General features: G+C 34.9%; 1 protein-coding gene across 4 annotated transcripts in view; it reads right to left on the reverse strand.

The window, feature by feature from the left end:
* The window catches only part of LOC126922042 (pikachurin), a 264,697-nt gene that overhangs the window by 60,164 nt on the left and 192,043 nt on the right, over positions 1-12,490 (reverse strand). For all 4 annotated transcript variants that reach the window (XM_050734216.1, XM_050734219.1, XM_050734217.1 and 1 more), the window contains exon 7: positions 11,426-11,570. In XM_050734216.1, the coding sequence (XP_050590173.1) occupies positions 11,426-11,570 (145 nt within the window). The remainder of the gene's footprint in view (positions 1-11,425; positions 11,571-12,490) is intronic.

A 12,490-nucleotide genomic window follows, 5' to 3' on the forward strand; every position in this document is an offset into this window, starting at 1 on the left:
TTAAACTTTAAAACCCTGTGTCAGATTCTGTCTAAATATCTCTATCATCGTAATCGAGATAGAGAATTGGCTGATTCGTGGTGTCTACTAATCGAGACGAGAATTTATAACTGTTGACGAGTCACATTGCAGATGCGTCTCCCCGCGAGTGTGACATCAATCACATATCAATCCGCATCAAAGATAGGATATCAATCGCCGAGCTTCGGACTCCTTTGGACACATCACCACCTTATCATCATAGCCTACACAGAAGCCATGACACACCTTAGTCCACATCATAGATAAGACATCGACCCCCGACCTTCGGACACTTTTCCATATCATAACCTACACCGAACCCCCTCAAAATCCAAAAACCAAAAAGTATATAAACCGAGACTTCAACCAGCTCGGGCGGTTCTTGTTCTAGCTCTTGTTATTGTACAACCCTTTCTTCCAGTTCAGTGTCAATCTATAATTGTAAGTGTTAAGTTTATAATAAAAGTTCGATGAAAGAAAATTAAAAGTTGAGTTACGACTCAGCCTTCTTTTCCCTTACAATTCAAGTGTCGGTTTTACGTGACACGAGCATAGTCGAACAGCGTGGAACGTAACGGTGAAATGGCGTTGCGTTTGAAAATTCGTCCTGCAGAAAATGTTTTTGATATCTTCAATTTGATGTCTGTATTTCGAGGGAATTCTCTTTGATACTGTTTGAGGACGATATCTTTCTGTGAGATTAGATATCGATCTCTGAAAATTAGATAGTGCCGACAATGTGTATTTGCTTGTTTCAAAAATCATAATTTAGTGACCTTTGAAATATTTTTGAGAAATGTCAAATTACGAGAACGGATAACGTGAAACATGAAAATAAAGTCGTTGAATTTCAACTATGCTACTTCTATTCGTTGCTGTATGTTTTAGGTATAATACAGGTTTATCACCGAATAAATCGCAAGGGATAAAACAGACATAGCGTAACGAACGAGACCAACGAAGGATAGTAATGGAATAAACGTTTATGAATTGATAAAAGAATAACAAAGATCAACGTCACAATTGAACGAAAGGAAATATATTTTTCCGACACGTGACAAATGAAATATTAAATTATTATTGTGATATCAAATATTTAATCCCAATCACGTGGAAACCATTCATTTAACGGACTCTTTTACAAGCTTGCTTCCTTTCCCGTTTTGCTTCCTTTCGTCCCACGTCGTCATTGTCTAGTTAGGAAAAGGAAAGAAAAAAGAAAGAGTGAGGACAAATTAAAGTAGCGACGATGAGTACTAGTTATTCCGCGACCCGTTACAAAGTAGAGAAAATTAGATACCCAAGAAACGTGTTTTGTGTTTCAAGCAGATTACGCTCATATTATTCAGTCAACAGCGAAAAATAAAGGTATCATTTGAGTCTCGAGCTTCGCCAGTGGAATGCTGGAAAATATAATTATCGGGAGAGCTACTTCCATCGTTTTGTCAATTATTTTATTATAAAATAAGTTAATACGTATTAGAATGAACAACGGATCAGTGTTGAATTTCAGTGAATTTTAAGCATAGATGACAATTTAATCTTCGATTTGATTGTTTTAATTAATAAAAATTGTTAAATCGTTAAAACATTAGCAGAATTTTCGAAAAAGTCACAGCGGCTATAAGTAATTGCAATACGTAATTCTCAAAAGAGTTACATTAATTAACTATAAGCAATTACAATATAAGATTCTTAAAAAAATTATAGTATTTGTAAAAGAACAGACAACCTATCGTTGGTATGAAAAATAATAATTAAAAAGTTTGAACGTTATAAAAATAGACCAGAAAATTGCCAGCAATAATCAGCAAACGACTTTAATTCCAACAATTCCAACATTCTTTTATAATGATCAAAATATATTAAATCCGTAAAGCCGTATTTTAATTAATCCTGGAAGAGGCAAACTGGGTGGTTGATTCATGAATTTCACAAAGACCCAACTATTTATCAAAAATCCTCTCGCGATGTGAATTCCTAGCATTTCCATGAATGAACCGCAAACCAATGCCAAAGGATACGTGCTAAACTATTCGAAACAAAAGGCGAAAAGGTAAAAGGAGAGACTCGTCAATCTCGTGTGGCAACGTCTGTGTTATTGCTCCTTTGTTTTGAGACTTGTGACGATTTTGTTGCGACTCGTCGGAAAAGAATAGGACGAAACAGAAAGTCAAGAAGGGCCGTGCGAAAGACGAGAAAAAAGCAAATGTAGAGACGAAAAAAGAATATGCGGAATGGTCAGAGGTTGGCTCCTCTAATTACGATGCTGTCGTTAGGATGCCGGTGCTTAATGGCACTTCGAGATAAAGTGAGCTCGGTTCGCGGACCCATTTGCCAGCGATGTCCGCTGATTTTAAAGGTAATTAAACTCACCTCCAGGGAAAATAGACGGTCCGTCTTCGAATCGCGCGGCCAATCCTCGAGACCGCACATCGATTACCCAGTTTTTTTCGATCCCAGATAAAATTTTTGCGAAAACATTGGATTGGAACGTTCGTAAATTTCAAACCTTTGTTTCCGCATTTTTATTTTGGATTAAAGGTTGATAATGATTAATCGCCTTTTTAAGTTAAGAATAGTTTTTGAAGTTGATCGAATAGAAATGTGAAGGAATTCTGATTCTTAACGTTTTAGTCTCGTGGAAAATAACGTTTGTAAAGTTCAAAGTTTTAAAGTTATTTGCCTTGACATACCCTTTTTGTTAATTTTTTTGTCGTGAAAACATTTTAATATCGCACATATGTGTAGTATCTAAATAGGTCTAGAGCAAGGACAAGAAAGGATGCTTTATTTTAAGTTAAATTAAGTTTTAGTTTAACAAGCAATACCCAATACAAAAACTGATTACAATATCTTCGTACGTCTTAGTCCAACACTCGGCTCTCAACTTGTGTCTTCTCAGGTCAAAAAATGCTGACCCTCAACCCTCGCATCCTTCTCCCACTCCTTTACTCATTTAGCTTTGACATCACCAAGGCATACACTCTTACACTCTCTCTCTCTTTCTCTCTTTCCCAGCACTTTTACGATTCTTAGTTTATATCTTAAATATATAATAGATCAAGCGTATACCCCCCCCCCTCTTTTTTTGATACTACATGTGTAAATATAGAGTTGTTTAAAATAATTCATTTTCACTATTGTGCATCGCTACTGTGATACGAATTTTTGTTGTTCTGTCTGACTACTCAGTGACCTATTCTACTTCATCGATAATAGTTCAATACTTCATTTTTCTTTCATTTATACCACATATGTACACGACGAATATACTTAATTTGTTTAATATAAATATATTAACATATTAACGAATTTGTTTAGGAGGTTAGTTTTGCATACATATTATCCCATCTAATAAATCGAGAATATACATAATCTTTCCTACCCGGCTAATTACACACATGACTTGTTCTACTATTCTAATCTTGCGTGGGATATGTTCAAACAATCTAATCATATGCTCAACCTGTCTTTCACGTCTTTTATACAAAGCTCTATTCCACTCGCCTGATCGTATCTCCACCTATTCTACTAGTTCGGTTGCGTGCGAATTCTTATTCTACTTATTCGACCATGTATCTACTACGCTTGACTTATCAAGAGCTCTAACAGTTTACATAACAATCGCGAATTAATGCAAATTTCATATAAGAGATCATATAATTTATAAAACGATAAACGTGGAAAATATAATATTGGTAATTTTTTGAAGTGTAGAGGTGGTATATGTTGTCCGTGATGATTGTAGTTGCCGGCTGTAGATGTACTGCTTATTATTCTTCTAATTGATGCGTGGACTAAAAATAGGACTACGAGAGCCGGGAATCGAACCCGCTAAGACGCTAACAACTGCTTTTTTTTGTTTATTATTACCAGATTTTGAGTACTACATATTTGTATTTTCCATTATAAACGATGAATTCCGGTTGTGAGGTGGTTCAGGCAAAAGTACCGATACGCGACGGTACGACATAGCCATGCAATATTACATTTTTTTTTGGGGGGGGGGTTACATTTGTAACTTAAATTTAAGTCGCTGTAGAGCGGTGCTTATGTACGATATTGTTTCTTTTTTTTTTTCTTTCCATTTTTATCCTGAAAGCCTGGTCGCAAAAACAGGACAGTTGCTAACAACTGCGCTACCGTGTCCGTTACTTAGTAAGTGTCAAGTGGCGGTATTTGTTGTTGAGTGCCGCCACAGAAGTAATATTACTTTGTACTTTGAATTTCTGGGACAAAATAGAAAGATTCCGAATAGAAGCAGCATCGATACAAAAATAAAAATCACACGATCTCCAATTGCACAGCGCAAATAACGTTATGTAGATAAAATATATAAATAGTATAATTAGAAATTATTGCGTCATTCGCTTTATTCCTTATTCACATTTTCATTTCTTTCGATCACTATAAGATGCTATAAAAGGTAAGAAATTTAATACAATGAAGGACTTCAAAGCAGTAAGAGAATACTTTGCGTCAAAATCTTAACAATATTTCAAGAGAGAAGTTAAAAAATTGCCGAAAAGTTGAAACATAGAAGAAAAGATAGTTAATATACCATTCATTTATAAATAAGATATCCGTATTTCAAAATCATTTAATATTATAAAGTTACATACGTATAGTGACCTCTATAATTGTCACAACAACCTTTGTAAGTGGCTAACTTTTTTAAAATTGGGCCAAACGAATTGCGTTTCTTTTAGAACTTAAAAGGATTAGTTTACTAGATAACGTATAAAAAAGTGGCAAAGAACAAAGTAAAGATATTTTTCAACTCTTTTACCTGGCCTTGTAATGGAGATTTAAATGATACATTTTGAACATTTATATGAGTTGTGTACCCGCTAAAAATTTCATCGAAATCAGTTAACGTTGCTACGAGCTGCAAACGGTTAAAAATAGCGAAAATCACGGTTTTCATGACTTTTGGTATAAAATCTATACCTTTCGATGACTGTCGCTTGTTTCCGCATTGACCGATTTCGATAAAATTTTCAGCATATATATAACTGACATAAATGTTTATAACGCGTCGTTTATATTTTCATTACAAGATCAGATAAGAAAGTTGAAAAATCCTTTACGACATTTGTTCTTCTCCTTCCAATTCCGACCAATTGCAATTTCTTCAGAATTTTTTTTACTACGTCATCTAATAAACTAATCTTTCAAACTTCTAAAAAAAACCCAAATCATTTGGTCCGATTTTAAACTACTTATTCAGTACCAAAGGGCGTTGCAATAGGTTTGGGAAGCACTGTATGAACACGATACTATTGGAGTTAATAATAATAGCGCGGCGAGAAAGGTAAAAAAATAGACAATGATATTTTTTGACTTGCAATGAACTTCTTTAAAAAACGACAGTGTTCTTCGCGAGGATAAAGCACAATTATCAGTTAATAAGAGGCCCTCCATTGTCGCGCGGGGAGAGCCGTGATTTCTTGCTCGTTGATTTAAGATTTCTTTTCGCCCCGGCGAGCCGCGATGGTCGACAATATTCTTCGATTGTTTCTCGGAACTTGGCCGTAGACGAACTTGGCTCTGGTTTTAAAGGAGCACTCGAAACCACTCTTCCCCTGGCCGAGGAAAGTAGCGGGTCTTTCTCTTCCCGAGAACGCGGCGTACTAACTTATTACGAAACAATTTGCAAGTCTTATGAGAATAGCTGAGAGGGAAAGCTAGAACGAGAGGAAAGAAGAAGAACGACCGAGACCAGAGAGAAAAGAAAAAGAGACACCGAGGGACGGAGGCTTAGAAAGTAGGTAGCTTTTAAAGACTTTTAATTCGAGAGCGAAATGCCGGCTAGCCCCATCGTGTAATTTAAAGAAAATGCTGCTGCGAGATGTAGTAAAACGCTGTTTTCTAGTTACTTAAATGTTTTGAAAGAAAAATAAGTATATAATAATAATTATTATAGAGAGAATATAAATAATAATAATAGACTTGATAGATAGTCTAACGATTAGAAATAATAAGCATTAAAATGCATCTCGCAGGATGTTTGAAAAAGTTGAAGTCAAGCTTCAAAAATATATATAATGTTCAAATTTGGGTAATCCAGGGATCGATTTTAAGTCTGGAAATCGAGTTTATTATAACAATACTTAAATAAAATACAAAGGTAAACAACAATAAATAATAATTAATAACAATAAATAATAATGAATAACAAAGCTTTGTCTACCTGAAAATCGAGAATCGATTTCCCATGTCCTAAACTATCACTCTTCCTCTGTCAATCTTCAATACTCTAAATAAAAATTTCCATCTCGTGACCGTGTCTATTTCTAATGCTCGAAATCCTTCTTCTCTAATCGTTCGTCTGTGTAATGATAGTTTGACAAATCGGTTATCCGTAACGACAAATAAGGTCACATTGTCCGTTAATAGAGAAAGCCCTTTCGTTTGTCCGCGTTTGAACTCTTAGGAAGTTTACATATATAATAATTGAAAGAAAAAAAAATGTCTTAATAAATGTCAAATATCATTAGACGTTTCCAACCAAGAGCTTAAAATGAAGGGAATTCATATATATTGTTAAGAATTATTTCCTTGCCTTGATGGATACTTTATGCTCCAGGCTCTGATTTTTTTAAATACTCTTAAAGAAGAGGAAATCCATATTTTTCAGAAATTATTAGCTTTTCACATCGTTTAAACGAAAATTCTAAACATTAGAGAATGATCAAAGTTTAATTTTCACCAACTATTGTTAACCCTGTATTCCAATCCCCAATTAAATATTACTGGATCATAAATAAGCACAATAGTAAAGTTTGGTCTACGTTAGCGCGCTAAATTAACAACGTCCTTTAATATGTAAAGTATAGAGTATTAAATAAAATTAATTGTAATTTATTAAATTTATTAAATAAAATTCACGAGCCTAATCCAAAATGACCAACTATTATACACGTACATAATAAAATTTAATTCATCTGTAGCGAGAAACTATGGTATTTATAACGCCGAAATACCGAAATATCGAAATCTTACATTTTATTGGCGAAAACGTCGCAATGTTAGCTTTCGAGGATTTAATCAAGTAAAATCGCAGCTTTCGTTGCTGCTATGCCACAAAAGGATTATAACAATTTTCATAAAAATCATGTACACACGAGAAACATCGTACACCGTCCCAGTTTCATTATACCGGCGTACGTGAATTAGGGTAAAATTAGCCTTCTCTTAGAACAGGGTGAACGAGAAAATCGATAAACGCCGATGATACGCGACATCGCGGTTGAATTTCCTTAATCGAGCAAACTATGGGCAAGTTTTACAGGTAACGCTGCACTTTACTGATTACACAGTGTGGCGTAGTCCGTTTCATGGGCGTGGTTCGATTATTCATCGTTCACAAGATCGGCCATCTGTCTTTATATGTCCGACCGTGAGCCATAAACACGAAGGGGAGTTGAAAATACATCAAACCTTTTCACGTGAACGTATTATGTTGCACGATACGCGATCTGCAGAGATTTCGTGCCGTGTAAGATGATAATTTCGCGTTATAGTACATGGATGAAAAATAGAGAAAAATAACAGACATTAGTCTGGTTTCGTTACTGACCAACGGAATTATTTTTCAGGAGTTGAATGTTATAACGTTACCTTAATTTGCATAAGTCTTTTCTTCTCCGTTATTTTTCTAGATTGTATATCCGTTTCCACGTGCTGTATAATTATCACGAATTTGCAATGTTAATTCGCATATACTGTGTTCCCTTGACATCAACCATCATCAGATTCTCTAATTACATCGTATCCATGTTGTTTCTACGACTTAATTGCACACGTGCGTATATACACGTTATTTACCATGCCAGACTGCAATCAAATTCAGATAGAATATTTCTGCTCTAAGACGGGTGGATATCGTTCTGAGAAGAGAAACTTGAAGAGAAACATTTTAACGTTTTGACAGAGAGACTCGTTATTAACCTATGAGAATGATATTTTTAACCTGATGTGTTGTAATGTCCATGTGATACGTATAATTCATCAAACAATAAAATTGCTTAAGTATTTTATACTTGTTAATATTTATGTAGCCTTGCTATAATATTAAAATTATCAAAACTTTGATAGATGTGACTTTGTATAATTTATATGTATGATAATAATTCTCATATCCTAATTTATTTCAAGAGAAATGCTAAGTTTCACAGAACTTATAAAACGGTCCATTAATTAAAAACCATCGACTAATCACTCTGTCTATACTGTATAATTTTACTCTTTGCTCTGACGCATCGTGTGATATTAAAACGGCTCGAAAATCCGGGGACAGAGGGACGGGCTTCTTCATAATTCCTGGGATTGTCGAAGCGTTAAACGCGGTCATTAATTGGCAGCCGATCAAACGGCTCGGGACAATCGCGAAAGAGATGAATTCTCATACGAGTACCAGGCGAAAGTCTGTGGGCTTGACTCGTTTTCACGCTCCATTTGGCCGCGTAATTTGCGGGCTGTCGTTCTCAAACGAGTCGAAAGTAATATTCCAACCCTGTGTCGACCCTGTTCCGACGCAAACACCGGAAAATCTTTGACGTGCCGTCCCTGTGAATGTCTTTCGCACGCCGTAGCACAGTCTTTTCTTTTTTTTTTTTTCCGCCTCCCTAACAAACACATACACGGCACCGTCCATTATTCGGCTCCGTTTTAATCATGCTCCGGCACTTACTCGTCTCGGTTTTATTCTACGAGTTCTCGCGACTGCACCGGGGTCAACATATACTTTTGTCCCTCTCTACCCCCCTTTCACTCGGATTTTTCTTTCGCTTTTCTTTTACTTTGTCCTGTTTCTTCGTCTGTCTGCCTCTATCCGTCCTTTTCTTTTCTTCTTTCAAGGTTCTTTTTGTTTCTTCTCTTCTTGTATTCTACAAATGAGACACAACGACGATGCTGGTCTTTTATCCACGGAGAAAAGTCTAACGTAAGTCAATTTCACTGCCGACGCGACCAACTATTTTTGTCTACTCCATTCCGCTGACTCTTTGATCTCTTCTCGATGCCTTTTGCATCGCTGCAAAGAATACTTTGTTTCGGTGATCGCACGTGTCGAGATATGTGCAGCTTTTTGGCAGTTTTACGGGGGTTGTAATTAGCTTACTTTTTCTGGCTCGATCTGCAGTTATTTGATCTCCTTTGGAGGATTACCGAGAACTGTTGTGTCTCTTTTGTAGATCACTGCTGACCTAGTTCTTTTCTTCATCAGTCGCCTGCCTTTTGAGATAACTTCTCCACCAATTGAACGTTTGTAGTCTTATTTGAATATCGTATATTTTATTTCCAATATGTATTTGTCCCCCTGGCCATTCTGTATGTGAATATCGTTCAATAATTTGAAATTGTTTTCGTACTTTTTTTAAAATCAGAATTATATATAGAGATATCATGAAGAAACATTTCGAAATATTAATTTCACGGAAACTGAAGCTTCGAAATCGAGAAGCAATTTATCAATTCGTCGAACAATTTGTCGTAGCAATTACTAGTCGATCAGCTATCAGAACGAGACAAGGATATACAGAGTCATCGGAAAAAAGTATCTCCCTTCGCTCGGCAGTTTTTTTATATTCTCCTTATAATTCTAAACTAATCAATATCTGTTCGCTCAAAATACAGCGCAGGCTTTCCAACTGAATAAAAAATGCACGAATGAAAATAAGTCTACAATAAGAAGATGGTAATTAAGATCACAAAATTCTCCTCCAATTCATTCGCATATTATTCTCAGTTTTTCTATTATTTTTATACTTCCCAAGCAAACAAATCAGTTCCCTCAAAACATGGAGCATATATCTGCATTAAGCTAAAGAAAAGAAGAAATAAAAATAAATATACCGCGATAAACCATAAAACAAGAAAGTAAAGTATTATGTAAAGCGGAAAGAAAAATTAATACTGTTATAACATTCTTCGAATTTGTTTCCATGATTTTATCAAATTCGATATTATTCTCATATTTTCGGCAAACGATAATAACCTTCAAAACATAGACCATCGTAATACGAAATTAGATTAGGAAATGAAGAAATGAGTATAAGGCAAAAGATCAAGAAAATACAAAATTAAAGTATTAAGAGTTAAGGTACAATATATCATATAAACGAAATGCTAATTGACACAGTAAGTCAAACTGGAGGAATAATCGAAAATCGTTGTTAGACAGACGATTTCCTTGGAAAATAACATTTTCGTCGGGAAATCTGTATCGTGGATGGAATTGCATGCAGGTGAATAACGATGACGTCGGCGTGCACTGAGGTAAGAATACATGGTGAGTCGTGAAAAGATTTGCTCGCCCCTCTACCAAAGACGTCAGCCAGTCCGGGATTTTAAAGGGAAACGTCTAAGCGAGTGCCGCGTTTTAACTGGCGGAAAATTACGCCGAGGAAAACGGATTTATATACGAGATGTCGTTGTGCAACAATCCGGCACAACTCGGTTATATCTGTCAATGGAAATTTGTCGCGAGATCCTTGTTCTGCGATCGATCGTGAATTTTTGTTGAAACGAGAAATGCCGATCTACGTTACGCTTCCTTTTAGTCTGTAATTTTAATCTCATTAAGGGTAGCTTGTTAAAGTTTACTTATCTTATAACTTTTATCTTATAACTTTATAGATTTAATCAGTAAATAAATCTTTAATTAATGATCTTTGAAATTAGAAATGTTACATAAAGTTGCTTCATGTGATAATATACTATAATTTAAAATATATCGTTTGCAGAATTTTACTTATAGATTTTCCGAGATTTTGAAGTGTAATTAAAATATAAAGATTTACAATAGACTCATGAAATCTGTTCAATGAATAAATTTGCAACGAATAATCTTTAGAACTTGAGGTTTATGTTATATTCGAAAAATAAGTATAGTTCAAATTTTACTTATGAAGCTGCTTTCTGCAATGTTATAATTTATCAAATTTAACATTATATCATTTTCAAAATAACATCTGATAATTTTTCGGATAATTAAAAAAGTTGTCTTAAAAAATTATTTTTTGGAAAGTAATTTTCACTCTATATAATCACATGAAACGTTTCATACTGTCTTCATTAATTCTTTTTCGTTTCAGCGCTACTTCAGCTAATCCTCTAACAATTATCCTTCTTCTGAAATCATCCTCGAAACGTCGAGTTTCCAAGAGTCATTGGCGCATTTGCATACTCGTGAGACTATTCATCGTGTCTTTTGGAAGTGATCATCAATTTCAATTCTGGTTTCTATAAATGCTGACAATCCTAATTCCAACATGAGATCGCGATTAAGTATTTGCGTGTCACGTCGACAAATCTCTTCCCGTTTTATTGACAATCGATCGTTCCCTTTTTAACCAACACGTAACGCCTCATTGAAGACCATTGAACTTATTCTTACCTTCGATCTTCCCTCGACACGTTTGTCTTGATTCAACCGAATCGAGGCGTCCCATCGATGTCTGTAGACGGTCAGGATGTTCCATTCGTTCAGCCTCACTGTTTGCGTGCTTCTAACTATGCCGACTCCGCTCCCACAATCGAACCTTCGAACAAATAACAATATCTCGTCACTTTTGCTTATTGCAATGAAATAATAAATTTCCGTCAAATTTATGCATAAAGCTTATTTGAGTAAGAATATTTCATTCAATAAATGTCTCGTAAAATATCAGCTTATTTTTCTGATATTTATGTAATAAATTTTTCCCTGATTCATGCATAATATGTACTATGTTTTAATGTTAAAAGTCTCGTAGAATTGCAGCTTATTTTTTTTGATATCTGTGTCGTAAATTTTTTTGCGATATTTGCATAATAATTTGATTTCAACTTATTTTCCCGGCATTTGTATCATAATTTCTTTTATGATCTAGATATAATTATATAATGTAGATTGGGAGAAAAGTTAAAACTCGAGATCGTAAGATTATGTATGACATTTTAGCACATTTTATACATTTTACACATTTGTGTAATCTTTAGTACAGAATATTAAATTTTGTGGCAGAATATTAAGCTTTCCGATCGGAAGTGTTTTATAGGTTTGGAATTAAAGACGAACAAAGCATTTATTCCCTTTTGTTCCGGTGAACAGGATAGGACGATATATTTTTAATATATAGTCATGAAATAGTAAGAATTTTATTCGATTGTCAAAAAGATTGCAATTCTTATCGGATTATTGCCTTCGATTTTTCTCCTGTTTCAACGTTTCGCTTCAATTTTTTCAATTACGTATCCCTCATTGTTCGAGTAACGCCATTTATCTACCAGCAGGAAGTGTGGTTTCCCGCGAAACAGAGAAACGTATGAAGTCGGTCGAGTATCTTAAACACGGATCTGTAAGGTTTCATTGGTGCAAAAATCGTTCGTGGACTGTTAGAAAAACTTATTTCCGGTATAATGGATCGCGTGGTACGTGAATCTGAAACATGTTTCTCTATCATGAAAAATAGTCTTTCGA

Source organism: Bombus affinis, chromosome 11 (assembly GCF_024516045.1).
Source record: "Bombus affinis isolate iyBomAffi1 chromosome 11, iyBomAffi1.2, whole genome shotgun sequence".
Taxonomy (NCBI): domain Eukaryota; kingdom Metazoa; phylum Arthropoda; class Insecta; order Hymenoptera; family Apidae; genus Bombus; species Bombus affinis.